Here is a 16,018-nt window from a genome sequence, read left to right as displayed (position 1 = left end):
TACAGGATCTGGGCTTATGGCGGGTAACCAAAGTTCTTTTGCTTTACTTTTCCTGTTCTGAGATATCTATTGCAATGGCAGGAGAAGGCACAGCGCTGTTCCAGATAAGCTGCCACTGCCAAGGCCCCTATTTTATTTAAGGGAAACTTTATAAAACACAGCAAAGACCGTGTTTGTACAACCACTGCAGGATGAGAAATCCGTTTTGTATTTTAAGCTGACACTTGACATGCACATTCTTGAGAGATATGAGACTTAGATGAACTTATAATGATAATGGTATAATGTGTGACCTTTAAGACATATTTCCCAATAATTTACAGATGATTTTCATTTCTCTGCTCCAGCCAAGGTCAGTTCTCCAGTTCTATTAAGTTCAATGATCTGAGCCTTTTGCAATCACTTAAAGGACAACTTCACTGGAGGAGAATCCCTCAAGCGCAAATGTTAAGCAATAAGTACCCCACATATGGTGAGCAATACATATCGCTGTCCACACTCAAAGGAAAGCCTGGCACCTGGTTGGGAAAGAGGCCAAGTCTCCCCCCGACTCACCCTCTTGCGGGCCCTGGAAGAAAAAGGGGAGCACATTCCCAGACTGTTTCCCAATTCCATCTGGTTATTATGTTGCCCAATTTGTATGGAATCCTCGAGCTAATGAAAATACTGTTTTATGTATAAATTCATATCAAGGCAGCGCTGTTTGTGTAGAGACCCTGCTGGATTTATTTGCTGTGCTTTCATACTCTGGAGAGTCCAAGATCAGAATTAATTCTCAACCCTGGAGAATTATCCAAAATGGAATATGAAGGCAGTGTTAGGGGAGCGGGGCAATTTAATCCTGAACAAAGTTTGAAAAATGAGTTCAAAGCCTTTTAACCCTTAGTCTGCTCTTAGATGGCGAGATGGTTGGTCCCAGGTTTGAGTGGGAAAAACAATATACATCGACTGGTGAGAGACTCCCTGCATGTGTGTGTGTGTGCGCATGTGAAGATCTAAACAGCCTGTCCAACTTCTTCTAAGGGAAATGTGACAAAGAACACACACGTCACACTGAGTGGCTGGGGCTGCAGGGGTGGAAAGCGGGTGGGGGCATGGAGGTAGGGGTCTGTGATTGTGATCAAGCATCTCAGACACACACACAGCTGTGAGCACTTGTGACCATTAACACCTTGTAGCAGAACATGAAAGCGATGGATCGCGTTTTCTGCCCAGCTGAAGTACCAGCGGACCTCTTATGGCATCCTCTAGATTTACAGCTGTGCAATAAGATCGGCCAACAAAGACCGGACTGAGCTTGGACACGCTTAAGTGTGGAGAATGTAAAAGAAAGCTCCAGAATTTAACCTTTAAATGATTTAGCACGTGTAGCTGCAAAGGATTTAACGACATCCAGACATTTTGTCTCAGGAAGAAAGAATTGGAAAAAGTTTAGTATCTGACAGTAAAAGAACGACGCAAATGGGGATGGATGCAGAAAAAAAAAGTGCAGGAGAAAAATGAACAAATCCCAGAAAATCAGCACTAAAAAAAAATTAAAAGCAAGTAGGTGTTTCTATGCTACCTGCATGTGTTTTTTTTCCTGCACTTCACACCCTGCGTGCTGTTAACTCAGAGCTACAGCTGCCCCAAAGATCCTGGAATGTTTATGGGTTTGTTTTGAAGTGCCTACACACGCACACACACACACACACACACACACACACACACCACCTCCCACCAAAATGCCACCCCCTACCATCACCACCACTGCACACCCTCTCAACCAAATTAGGCTCAGCAGGGATAACTGAACTCTGTTGAAGACCATTTTTCAATTCATTAACACATCAAAGCTTCCGTAGTAGTGCTGTGCATAAAGACTCATTTTTATCTAAAGGAGGAAGGGGGGGGGGGGGGGGGAGTCATTTCAGTATGGGGGAGGACTTCTGTGGGTGGCAGCAAAGTCAGCAAAGAGTCTGTGATTGCCCCCCAAAGTGAACGATTTTCCTCCGTGGGTCAGTGTCCAATTCGAGGATGCGTAAAGCTGGTTTCTCGTGTTGTCGTGGAAATCAAATAACAAACACAGGCTACAGGCTTGGCAAACGGAGGGATGCGGAGACCAAAATAAAGGGAGGGAGGGAGGAGGAGAACCCTTTGGAAAATTTTAGAGCAATGAATTGTTTCACCACACTGTCATCAAACCGAACGGTGCCAAGTGCAAAACTTTCATCTGCGGTTCTTGTTTCGACCCGGTACCTTCCCCCTACACAGTTCGTCATCTTAGGTGATCTGTGTTTTTCAAAACAAGAGGAAATATTTCGAGATCGAGAGGAAAAAAAATTAAACACACACCACACCACTTAATATCGGTTATTGTGTTAAGATGCCTCTACGAGGAAATGTGCTCCGAAGAGGTTCGCGTGTTGACTCGTCAAGTACGAATGCCAAATTGGCCATTAAAGACTCTGCTCAACAACAACAACAACAAAAAATGCGAGCGTGTTTGTGAGTGCATCACCCCTCTTGCATCCACTCCATATCTCTGGGATAAATCTAACCTCGATTTTCCTTCAGGCCGAACAAAAGCCAAGCCGTACGTATACAGTGAGCACAGCCAATTGATTTTGGATGCCTGTGCGAAACACAAATCCCATGGCTAAAATTGGTCCTTGAAAATTGGAGTGCGCTCACACCAACCACCTTTCCCCTCTTGGCCCATGCCACAGTCCAGACTTGCTTGCAGCAGCCCCCCTTGGGTGCTCTCTTCGCCTGGCCAAACAGGCTCTGCTATATGGGCTGCTGCCATCATGTGTGTGTATGTGTGTATGCCAATGCGCGTGTGTGTGTGTTTGGGCCGAGTTCCACCTGGCTGCTCCAGCCACCTGCTCAGGGCACCAAGGGGAACACCCGGTTAATTAGCTCCTTATTATAGCCAAGCCAGTGTACAGTGTGGAGACACACACACACACACACACACACACACACACACACCAGTGATAAGTGCCTCAAGAGGTAATAACTGCCCACAAAATAATATGGACTGAGGGTAAAAAAATAAAAAATAAAAGTCATAAGCAGATGTAAGCTCTGCTGGATCTGTAGACTCTAATGAGCTGTGGACATCAAGCTGAGACAATGACTTAAAGAGTCAGAGCTGAGGACTAACAGGAAATCCGGCTGGGTGCATTACACACTCAGTACAGTATGCAAGAGCTTCTTGTTCCCCCCCACCCCATACACACAGACATCTTTCAATTTCAGATATGATACCACTTCTCAGACTTCCCCTCCCTCTGATGGGTTCTGTGGTTAGCCTCACGCCGCTGGCTTAAGAGCAAGCTCTCAGGAGCCCTTTTGAACTTAAGAGTCCCCTTAATACCTCTGCTACCCCTCCTCTCTTTTTACTTTCATAAGACCCCATCTCAAATGCTGGTCGCTCGTCTCTCCTTTGCTCGTTTCCTGCCTTGGCCCTCGCTCTCGTCCACCTTTTCCCCTGCATCTCCACTTTCTCTCTCTGGATGGCATCAGGCAGGGAGAGATTTTAACAAGATTAGTCTGGAGGGTTGCCAGGTTGGGGGCCTGGTGTCAGTGAGATTTGAGTCCTTAGCTCTGTTTCCCCTCACTGGTCCACTTCACATCCCTACATCGTTATCTCTGTCCTGCCACTGCCTTTGCTTTCCGTCTCTTACTTGCTCTTTTTTTCCTTGTCACAGTCAATAAGATGCAATCAGGAGAAGCAGCAGAGGATGTTGTGCAATCAAATCATCATGGAGAATCAGTAAGAACCAATGTAAAGTGCAGCAGTTTTTACTTTTTGCCTTGACTCTTGGCACACACATGCATGATGTAGCCTCTGGGCATTGCACGAGATGCCCTGTTTGGGTTAGAAATAGAAATAGAAAGTGACAGATGGAACATACTGTGAAAATTCACCACCTTGGCCAGAGATGACAGCAGAAATGGTGGAGAACCGTGGCTCAAACCCCAATAATAGCTGAACATTTGAAGCGGCTTTGGAGTCGTAAAGGTGATGTTTAAATCAGCAGTGAGAAGCAGAGGTAGCCTGACTTACAGATCCGGTCTGTAAGATGTATTCATGGGCTGAACTTCCTCAGTGGAGATGGATGCAGTCTTCTTTTGACTTCACTTCAAATTGCAGTACACAAAATGCAAACGATGCCAGCGACTGATTGCTTAGATCAGTCTATTTCCCCACCGTCTGAGTCAGGTATAGACATGAATGAAAACCTGTTAAAAGGGAGCTCATACTAAAACATACTTTCTTTTAATACCCTCTGAAACTTGTTGCCACCAGCAATACCGGCTGGCAGCCAAAATACTACTTCTTTCTTCTTCTTTTTCCAGGCAAGAGAACACAAACACTTGCAACAACATATGAAGAGGAAAAACATTACGAAATGACGAATTCAGCGATAGAAGGAGGAGGCTGATATCAGTGAGGCGAAATAGATGAAATACAAAACAGCAGGCGTGAGTTTGTCCAGGCAGAAGAGGGAACACTGAAGTGTGTGCTACAACGAGGACAGAGAGCAAAGACAACGCTGGAGGTGAAGGGCACCTCAGGAGGTGATTGCTACCATCTGTGGGTGAGAGTTGATGTGGGCCTGGGAAAGCAGGGTGGGCACACACACTGCAGCTCCACCAGTTTGCTTTGGCACCGGGATGAAATGCTACATCACACTTCCAGATTACATGTGGCTCTCACACATGCACAGACGCGAGGAGATTCGTACGCACACTAACGCGCACTCCCTTGGCCTCGGGCAGCCGCGGAGCATCCAGCATTTTAACCCGGCTGACATTAAGCGCTGTTATTTGACACTTTGCTGTCCTGAACGTTTGTTTAACCGCGCTTCATTCTTGCCAGGAAGCCTTTATGGGTGGCTTTGCCGAATGAGAACTGCATCAGTCCCTTGCGGGTTGGCCACGAACCAAAGCTGCAATACTGACAGAGGGAATAAAAGCAAAGAGCAAAGCTTACAGTCAAAGTGACCAAATCCTGCTGTCCTAAAGGACCTGCTTCAAATTCTTAAAGCGCGCGCACCCCACCAAAACAGAATTCAGAGGCCTAATGTTATGTTTGTTGGCCTCGCCATACCATAACTCTCGTGTCTCACGCTAACTATCCCAGAGGCATGATTTTAAAAACAACATTCTGCGGCTGTGTAATTATTTGAAAGCACAGGAGGTTTCTTTAAAAAAAAAAAAAAAAAAAATCACTTTCTTTTGCTCACCAACCCCCACGCCCCCTCAACAAGCACACATACAAACAAAAGTAACTGAAGCATCGTTTCCCCCTTTGCCTCCATGGCAAAGGCAGCGGAGGTCACTTAGTGAAATTAGGAAAATGGAACAAACGTACATCCTTAGCCATCTATATTTAGCATCTTACTAAGATTCATTTCATAATGGCCTCTACAGTCAGATTAAAATAATAATAATTAAAAAAAAAAAAAAAAGTTCAGCTGACCATGTTGTACCAGTTTAAGGTACCAAGTGCTCTGGTGATGTTAGCTTTTCATTTCAAAATAAAAGCACACAAACGTTGCTCATCTGTGAAATCAGTCGCTGATGCATCTTCACGCATACTGTGCCATGCTTTCATGTGTGGGATGTTTAAGAATGAGGTCATTTCTAACAAGTAAGTTTCTAAAAAGTGTCTTGATGAATCTGCTCCATGACTGGAACGCGGGCCTGACCTCTGCTTGGCCTTGGCGGAGGTGAAGGCGGAGGAGGACGAGGAGGAGGGGTGCTGTGAAAGGATGGAGGCCTATTTTGAAATTCTAATAAGGATTGAATAACCATCTGCCCCTTGTCAGTGAGAGAAATGAAAAGGTGGAAAAAGAGATATAAAAAAAAAAGAGGAAAAAAAAAGCGGCGAATTTGCGCTTCTGTGGTCTTTCAGAGTTTCCAGCTCTGAAAGCTTCATCAGAGTAATGGTTCTGAGCATGTGTTGCTGGCCGGCCTCTTGCTTTGACACCACTGCTGGATCACACTGCTTTCCCTAAGAAACCCATCTGTCAATGTCCCCCTAATTCCAGCTAATAGTTTCCAAAAAACATAAGCTGAGCCCACAAAAAGCCACAAGCCCCCTGAAAAGCTTGAGAGGGTTTGTGACAAGACTCGCAAAAATCTGTCCGTTCTGCTTCTCCTTCCTCTTCCGCTGTAAAAGTCACATTTTAATAAGACCACTGTTTCATTAGTGAAGCAGACATGATCTAATAGCATCTACGTATTATATAACAGCTAATAACTTTTTTCAGAGGTAATAACTAATTTGTGGGATTTCCTTCAGGTGATGACATGGCCTGAGAGTCTACAGTGAAAAGGTCTTTGACTGATTGGTTGTTTAATTTCAAAATTAAACCCTCTTGTGCAGAAAAAAAGAAGAATACCATATCATTCATTCCCTCCGTGGACCCAGTGTGTCAAATTTCCTACTCAAAACATTCAACACCATGCCCAAAGACGTCAGCAGAGCAGAAACACTCGGCTTTCGCTGCTAACCGCAGCTCACCTGCATTTCTGGCAAATCAGACGAAACAGCAGTTCAATCAGTCTTTAAATGACTTCCCTGTTTAATGCATACCAGCGCGCCTGGCTCAACACTGGAAGCAGATCTGGCTCGGTGGGCCACTGGGGGATGGATGGTGTCTGGCCCCGAGCTCGCAGCGTCCCAGCAGTGCTCTGGACTTCCTGCAGGTTGAGTACAAATGAGGGAGAGGAAGGGCTGGAGAATAGAGCAGCTTGTTGTTGCAGCCAAACAGGGCCGAGACGGCTGTGGACACAGCCAAGAACAGAGAGCTACGAGACCATAAATTATCATCTACTCAGGATGTCACATTGTCGTTGACTCCACAAGAGGGCTCTTCATCTTACGGTGCGACTTTGGCAGATTCAATTTATGGCATGATCTAGTGTCTCATATTTTTAAGTTAACATAAAGTATTTACATTACGAGACCGGCCACGCCAGCAGAAAAGCCCACACTCCATCACAACCACTAACCAAATAGCTCTTATCCATCTGTTTCCTTATCCTCTCCTGTGGCTCGGACGCCGAGCAGATAAATCACAGATTTTTCCATCATGTCTCCCTCAATACAAACAGACACAATCCTTTACGAGGCTGCCCTCTCCGACTACTACAGCAGGGATTTGTAAACCAATGTCTCGAGGCAGGATTCATAGAGAGGGAGGCGGCAGATGGGCGTGTGTGCGCATGGCTTGTGTCTGGAGACGCTATGCGAGTTTGCCAAGAGCACAGACAGAAATCCTGGTGCGGGGCATGTCGAACATTTAGCAAAACCCAAGTTCTGTTGGAGGCGATGTTCACGTTGTGCATGTTAAGATTTAAGTCAAGACCGATAAGACCAAAACCTTGCACAACATTTAAAAGGAACTTGAAAGGGTAAAAAAAAAAATAAAAAAAAATAAAAAATCAGCCAAGAGGCACATAATTTCTCAAGAGCCGACTCGGCTTCAGTGGCAGGGTGCAAAACAGCTTTTGATGTGGCTCCAAATCTGCCCACTCTGAATTCCTCATTACCCACAAACCACCTCCCAATCAGCTTAACTCCGTCACCCCTGCACGGAGGATCGTGACCTTTCAGACTCTCCCTCCAAACCCAAACAACCCCAGGACCTCTTATGACACCTAAGGGACTCCTCCACTATGTAACTTACCACTCTTACCCCCCCAATCAGTTTGTGTAACGTCTCAAAAAGAAAAGCAAGCAGAGAAATCGACAAGGCACGGCAGCATTTTTTTTTCTTAAGGGGCTTTATTTATACACTGAGAAGCCTCTTTAAAAGGCCCTCCTGCTACTTTAAGAATATTTTGGAAGTGGTTCCAGTGGAATAGGCTGTAAAAAAAGCAAAAAAAAAGAAGCTTGTGGAACGTGAAATTAGGGACAACTGGGACTGGTTTGTTGGCAAATCAGGATGTGTGATCAGGTATAGCGTGCGACTAGCAAAGACCTTTAACTGCCCTGTATCAACACCGGGATTAGGTCATCGTAGTTGGCCCGTGGAGCCGGGCTATTTAGGCCAGAACTTCTGGGTAAAAGTGACATATCAATCCCACAGAGATGAGATCTACGGAAAGCGGGCGTAACACTTCACAAACGGCTACGGGACATTTGAAGGAGGGCGTGCGCAAAAGTACGAGGGCGAAATCACTCAGGGATTGACAGGATATTGTTACAGAAAGGGGTTAGGTGTATGTGTGCCTGCATCTGTGAGCTGAGAAAGCGAGGGCGTCGAGGAGGAAAAGCCAAAAGTAAGGTTGAAATCTCCCGTGTCAGTTCTAAGTCCAGTCTAAGGCTAGAACGGCCTCGCTTCTCTGGCTCTGTCACTCTCTGCCCCCTTTAAACAGATTTGGCTCTGTTCAATGCTAAATATGAACTCAGGCCAGCTCACAGGGCAATTACAACATGTTAGAAAAATATACTGAGTTTTTCAATGTTCTGCTCCTGTTTCTCCCCCCTCCTTCTCTGGCTGTAATTTTATTTCATAAAGGTTAAAGCAGGGACAGTGGTTTCTAATATGGTTTTATTTTGCTACGCTAACACATTTTTATGACAAGCAAAATTGACCTGAATTGAGTTCAACGTAAGTCTATTCACACCAACAGAAGAACGCTGTAAAAAAAAAAAATAAAAAAAAATAATTATATATATATTTGTGTGTAACCACCAAAGAAACAGCCACACATTAGAGGATGAATCCTGATAAAAATGCTAATGTGACATGTAAGCAAGACCTTTGTACAGCCATAAAATTGGTGTCATAGAAAGGCCTGATCCTATACAAAGGTAATCTACTTACATTACAAAAATTGCCACAGAAATTGCCATGATTTTTCTTGGCATGCTTTCAGAGCATGTCTGGATGACTTTTACTGAGTGTGTCGTGAGGTGACGGCAAACGCTGCCAAATAACATTCTTGGAAGTCTTAGCCGTAGCCGTGTGCCAATGAGTCGAGCTGTTGTCATCCACTGTTTAGACTTGCTTGTGCAAAACAATTTTTTCCTTTTTTAAATAGACAAGTTCAGGATGTAGTTGAGTGCAGTAGCCCTGTTTTTCTCTACTGGAACAGTAAATGCAAGAGGCTGATGAGAAATGAAAGGAACGTATGGGCTTGTGTTTTGAGAGACATTGCCAAAGTTGTCAGCGCACAACTCTTCACCTGTATAAACAACATAATGTTCTGGCAACATCATTAATTACTCTTATGACAGTCAAACACGGGTCTTCCAACTCATATTTATCCTTTTCTACAGCTCGCTCTTTCTCTGTGTTGCTTCTGTATAAAATCATTTTTGGTGCCCTCTCAGTTCAGCTCACGTCCTGAAAATAACTGTGCCGTGAAAAGACGCAACAAAATAGACAAACATTGAAATTTTCAGGCATTTCCTAATTTTCATCTGCTCAGCTAAGACATGCAATCAGAACTTTAGATGCAGCCACTGTTGCACTGATTTTTGCGCCACAGTGTTGTTCAAATTCAGACTTTTTTATGATTGTCTGCAACCTGAAGTAATGATCCCATGCAATATCCAGATTATATCCACGAGATATCTAGAGCAGAAAAACTAAAACATTGTTAAAAGCACATAACGGATGACAGATAAGAAGAGAGACTTACGCAGACATTCATTGGCCTCGCGAGCATTGGCCCTCTGCCAAGGTCGGTCATAGTGAAAGGGCTTGCAGCGGTCACATTCAGGTCCCTCCGTGTTGTGTTTGCAGTCACACACCAGTTTACCTTCCTTGTCTTTCAGACAGCGTGAGGCATGGCCGTTGCACTTACACCTCCCGCCCACCTGGAAGTCTCCCACTGCATAGAAATAAGTTGGGAGTGTTGATGTCACTGCCATGGGGTCATCATCCCTCCCTCCAGTGTTGCCTCCGGCCCCTAGTACCAACTCCCGGGGCATCTGCGGCCGGCTAAAGACCACACGGATATCAGTGACGGTGACCCAGTCCTGAAGAACTGGGCTGTTGTCAAAATCTTTACCAGAAGGCCGTCCATCCAGAGTGCTGAAAGCTATAAGCCCTCCAGACAGCGGGTAAAGGTCAGTGTGACCATCTGTGCAAAGAGCTTCCTGCTCATTCTGCTTGGTGATGGTTGCTTTGTTGGGTCGGTTGTACATGCGGCGGCACTGCGAGGAGTAGAACTGGTAGGGCATCCAGCTTTTGCCATAGTCCATGCTTTTGTATATGGCCAGGGACTCGGGTCGTGGTGAACAAAACTGCAGGCTGACGTAGGTAATCTCAAATTTTTTACCCAGCGAAAGGGTGAGAGTCACATTGTACGGAGAGGTGTTCAGATTCTCCGACTGCCAGCAGGTGAGGTTGTGGGCCGAGTTGAGGTCGGTGAGGTAGGAAGCCGGGTGGGCACGGCGAGGGTCGGCTGCGTCACAGATTTGGCACGTGCGTACAGAAGGCCGCTCGTCGCCCCGCTCCACCACGCTACAGGAACGGGAGGGAGGTCGGCCACACACGCTGGAAACCATCACCTCCTTGCCGAAGGCAGCATTGATAAACTCAGGGATACACCGGCGTGCTGCACCGGTGTCATCATAGCAGGGGTCTGGAGGAGTCTGCTGTCCTGTGAAGGGATTAGCGGCACTGTGGGTGAAGGTTGAGCATGCCAGGAGGCACAGGCCCAGCAGGTACCTCCAAGGTTCCCTCATCCTGCTCAAGGGGCCTGTGTTTGGATGTCTATGTGCAAGGATGAGGGTATGTGTGTTTGCCCAAGTGTGTAAACTGAGTGTCTGCGTCGTTGCACTGATGTGTCAGTGTGTGACTCCCCCCCCGTGAGTGTGTAATTTGTGAGTCAGTGGAAGAAGAGTGTCTGAGCTCAGTGACCCTTCGCTTCAGGCTGACCAGAGCCTTTCCTGTAAGAGAGAGAAATAAACACAAGGGTCAATGTCATCGACATATTTTACCATAACAGGATAGAAAATGGAAAGTGGCATTGATGTACTGCATAAAAAACAAGCAAACAAAAAACCCAATGTTGTGTATCTTTAAAACCAAATTATACTTCCCCTTATAAAGGAAATTAAATAAAATCTTTTACATTGTACGGCCACAAGTGAATGTTTTCATTGACTGAAAGCCTGTCAAAGGATCAGACAGATGAGGGGCCCGAGAGAGAGAATGTGACCATTTAAAGAGAGACATAAGTGACTGCAAGTAGCTGCATCCTGAATTTCAATGCCGGCCTCTCATTCACTACTCGAGTCCTACGCTATTCAGGTCAAAACTGGCCAAGCCTTCTGGTCATGCTTGAGCAGCATGGCAGAAGTCACCCCATAATCCCTGGTGGTGCGGCAGAGCAGTGAACCGTGTGTGACCCTGGTCAAAGCACTGCTGCAAGCGCTGGTCCTAGAAGGGAAAAAAAAAAGAAAAAGACGGGGGGTGGATTCTACATACGAAGGCCAGGCTGTAGTTACTTGCTAATTTTTGAGGAATTTTACAGGAAATCAACCGTTGCAACGCTATTGTGACACAGTGCTGACCGCAAAGAAGGCAGCATTGTGTTTATTCGCTGAACCAGAAAATTCACCAAAAGTGATGGGTATTTGAGAAATGAACTCCACTTTAAAAGAACTTAGAAAGGCCTCAGTGTCTCACAGACTAAATCTATGGGTCAAGACAGGTACCTGGCTGGCTTCTTTCATAAGCTGAGTGCTTGACGAGAGGCCTCTTGGTCCCCGAGAAAGATCGAGGGGCACAAGGAGAAAAAGCCCCAGAGCAAAGAAAGCAGACAATAGAAAGAGATGTATATGGCCTGAGGTTTCTTCTTCCTTAATCCCCTTTTTACTTCCCTGGATGTCAAGTCTAGAAGAGCCTCATTTTAAAAGTGACAGCGGAGGGGTTGGGAAGGTACCTCAACCGTTTGAATTCAATTACAATGCACCACACCCACCTCCTTCTACCCCCACACTCTTTCTTATACTACAGAATCGTTCTTCATCTTTGTAGAACAAAAAGCTTCATCTGTGGCCAATCAAAAAAAAAAAAAAAGTCAATTTTTGTGGATTTTGTCCATAGAAATCCTCAAAAAAAACAAAAACAAAAAATAACACCCACGTGTCCTAATAAATAGGATGCCTCTTCTGTGCTTAAACACCATTCAGCTGATTGTCAAGCATAAATTCAGATGCTTAGAAAAATTAATGTGATGAATATCGATATCAATCTCTGTCACGCATTACAGAGTGTAACCTGTGTGGTGTTAATTTTAGCAACCTTAAGCAGGTAATTTTTTTAGGTTTAGGTTTTTTTATTTTCAGTATGTGTGTGTTATGGATACATGCAGGAGAACATTGGATACAGTTTTCACTCTTAAAGAAAAGAAGAAAAGTATGCTGTTAATAATTTTAAAGTAACAGGTACATTTGGAGTATTTGAAAGGAAAGGAGATAAAATATCATACAGGTGTTTTTCTATTTAAACATACAATGTCATAAGGGAAATGCAGTATCTACACAGTATTGTAAAAGGGTTGTGGGCTGTATTATAGAGAATCCGAATGCCCCTATCTTAATGTGAAATTAGATAGTTTGAGGTGCAATCGTACTCTGTTGTCCTTCTGTACCTACTGTATGTATGCATCACAACTTCAAATAAAAAGTTCAGAAAAATTACAGAGAACTTTTGGGACATGACAGCATAAGTTGTAGGATTTAGTATAAAGTGATATAGTGGGAAGTTCCCTATATGTGAGTATAGGGAAATACAACCTAACACATCTGAGATGTGAAGCAGACATTCAGAAATAATCTTCTTGGCAAGTTAAAGACCTCAGCATAAGAATAAAAACAACACATTTCCTCTTACACTATGCACAGTGGATTGAGAGGATGGGTCTGCTCATTAATGACTGGACTAAGAGGTCTTGGCAGGATAGATAAGGACACAGATAGGTTGCATGTGTCTGCGGTCAGGGAGGTTAAAGTGGTTACACAGACGGGAGTTCATCAACCAAACGTACTCCATCAAAAGACCGGTCATGGTAAGGCTGGTGGGCTTGACACTCAGTGGGGAGGGCGCAGAGAGGCGGCCGATAGAATTAGCAACTCATTAGCATCCAGGCCGGGCTTCCATCAGAGGCATGCTCATCTGGGAAAATAAACTGTGGGGAGTCTCTGAAGGAGAGAGGAAATAGGAGTGGAAACAAAATAGGAAAAAGGTCTAGAAATTATCACAGGATTGAAGATTTTATGGGCATGTTTAGAAAGAGTTGGTGGGTGGACAGCAGACCAAAGAAAAATAGATGGCATAATCATATATAAGAGTTTTGGTAGGCAAGAAAGGAAAGGGACACGGGAAGGAGAGAAACAGTGAGGGGCACGACAGTGATAAAGCAGAAATGACTGGAGGGAGGGCAAGCAAGGACAGAGATGAATGGGAGCAGTAGGAGAAAGAGGGAAAGTGACAGAGATGGAGGGAGGGAGTTGAGGGAAGGACATAAAAATTGAGAGAGGGTGCAATGGAGGGGAGGCAGATTAAGGTAGAGGACTGCACGGGTCTGTGTCTGGACTTTGGATGACTAAATATGGTGCGGCCCATGTGCCTGCCGGGACTCTTGCAGGGTCTGGTGCTGTCAGGCGCGTCTGACAGACGAGCATGTAGGTTAAACAGAGACGGTACAGTGACACGGCTGTTTAATTCCACTCAGTCCGCCCTCCGAAACAGTTGCCAGCATGCACGAGAGACTTATCTCACTTCCACTAAAATCAGCCTTTTGGTATTTTTAATCTCTGCTATGACATCAGCACTGAGGTGTAGCAGGTTGACCTTTTAAATACTAAGAATCTGTTTCAGCAAAAAGTTATCTGCCTATAGCTTTGGCCGTGTGTTTAACAAGCTACGACTTCCCCTCAGTGGGAAAGATTTAGCCTCTCATTAAATGTGGTTCAAGTAGCAACAGCTGCAGTCCAGTGTCTCCGTCTTTCTGATTAAGACGACGAATCCCACACAGAAATGTTGGGTTAGCGAGGAGAGGCTGCAGCTTTTAAAGAGAAACAAAAAGACTTGCAGATTTGCTTACATTGTTCTAGTAAAGAGATATTCTTATTGTTGTGGGAGAAAATAAAATCATGCATGCAATATTTTTACATTATGATTCCTGCCAAGAGTTAAATGAGATGATTAAAACCACTCTCGTTCAAGTGAGTGTAGCAGTTATCCTGGCTCTGTTTAAGTGTTGGAAAATCTGGCTGCCACGTTGCCCAAGCTCACTAATTAATTACATTTGAGTGTAAAGATGTTACATTTAACCTGAGGGTAATGCATCGCTTCCCATGTTGATCTCCTATAATAGCTACGCTTTTGCATTTCACAGTTAAAGTTGGCCTGCTTGCAAACCTACTGGCATCATTTAAGTGAGAAAAAAAGAAGTAATTTTAAAATGATTAGCTGGTCGAAGTGCGGTGATAAATACAAACTGCACATTAGGCAAATTGTCACAACAACATTCCTCTGTGGCATAACGGCAATGAAAATCCTGAATGTGCAAACATGCTTTGATCCCAAATCCTGGGCTGTGGCAGTGTTAAATTATTTGCTTATTAGTAATATAGACTCCTTTGGAAATGAGAGAATGAAAATAATATGGGGCTTTTAGAGTGAAAGCCCTCACTCTCCCCCTGCATAGCATGTTTTTAAAGATTACTCAGGCCATTTGGCAGTCGGAACAGATCCAGCGGTTTAAAAATCAAACCAGTGAGCCCAATTAAGGAAGGCTGATGATGAGGGGCAATGGGAAAGGAAATTAGATTAAAGAGATGTGGGCGACGAATAGAGGGAGCAGAAATCCAGGAAGACAGACGAGAGAGAAAGGGAGGAAGAGAAGAACAGGAAGATGACAGGGTGGTCTGGTGGTTTCAGCGGAGACATTCCTGGGAACGTTTTTTCAGCTTCTCGCTGTCACCGGGAGATCATCCCATGTTGAGTTGTCTCTCTTTCAAGCGTGGGCGCCTCTGTCAGAGTTCACAGATTAGGAAAACAGAAGTGGCTGAGAGGCTTTATTTGGCTTGGGTGAAGAGGAGGGCGCCAGGGGAGGTGAGGATAGGAGAGGGACCAGCTGAGCCACTTTGTATCCCAACTGGGAGCCGTTCCTGCTGTTCTGGAGCGACGGTGTGCTGGCTGCACTCAAAGTGGGACTGAATGGAGGCCTTCTGCGACGACCGTCTCAGATGACAGCAAGCTGGGGTCCAAATTGGTACCCTGCTAACCCTCCAGCCTGCTGTATAGTAATCCCTAATGGGGTTATTACCGGCTGCCTGGAATCATGATGGGATTTTTAATAGGCTAACAACAGGGCTACCTCCATTCTCATTATCAGCATGGAAAGATACACTGTATGAATATTACACCGCTGAACAGGAAAGCAACAGGAATCCCCTACATCTACTCCATCCCCTCAATCTTATCCATTTATCAACTACTAGTGTTCTATTTCAGATATCAGGAAGTAGTCACGTTTCACAAGGTTTATTTTAGCTTTTGTGCCACACCTATAAATTATTAATTGATGCCATTTATGAGAGAATAACATAAATTTATATATTTGAGAAAATGGAACCGGCCATAAATGACAGTTCTGATTAATCATGAATCACATCCCTGTCCACTTTGCACCCACACACACACACACACACACACACACACACACACACACACACACACCTGAAAGATAAACAAACTTGTCCAGACCAATCAACATGACTGACAGGTTTCAGGTAACAGGGGTCAGATATTATCAGCCTGAATCCCACTTAATGATGTCCATCTCCACGGTCATGAAGATCCTACCATTGGTGTGTGTGTGTGTAAGTACGTGAGGGTGAAGGAAAGTCTGAGTACCTCACTAGCATTCATTAGGCACTGAAGAGGCAGGGGGAGGGCTGAGGAAAGAGGGGTGTAACCTCTCACAGCTGAGGGCGTCATTAGCACGGGGATCACTAACAAATTTTTAAAGCCTGCTTATGTCTCCT

General features: G+C 44.8%; 1 protein-coding gene across 5 annotated transcripts in view; it reads right to left on the bottom strand.

Moving 5' to 3' along the window:
* Window positions 1-16,018, bottom strand: part of ntn2 (netrin 2) — a 43,907-nt gene that overhangs the window by 20,323 nt on the left and 7,566 nt on the right. For all 5 annotated transcript variants that reach the window (XM_026178735.1, XM_026178736.1, XM_026178738.1 and 2 more), the window contains one exon: window positions 9,652-10,906. In XM_026178735.1, coding sequence (XP_026034520.1) covers window positions 9,652-10,702 — 1,051 coding nt within the window. In that variant the 5' untranslated portion in view covers window positions 10,703-10,906. The remainder of the gene's footprint in view (window positions 1-9,651; window positions 10,907-16,018) is intronic.

Source organism: Astatotilapia calliptera, chromosome 8 (genome assembly GCF_900246225.1).
Source record: "Astatotilapia calliptera chromosome 8, fAstCal1.2, whole genome shotgun sequence".
NCBI classification, from domain to species: domain Eukaryota; kingdom Metazoa; phylum Chordata; class Actinopteri; order Cichliformes; family Cichlidae; genus Astatotilapia; species Astatotilapia calliptera.
The sequence above is the reverse complement of the archived record's forward strand: the minus strand, read 5'-3'. Positions and strand labels throughout refer to the sequence as shown.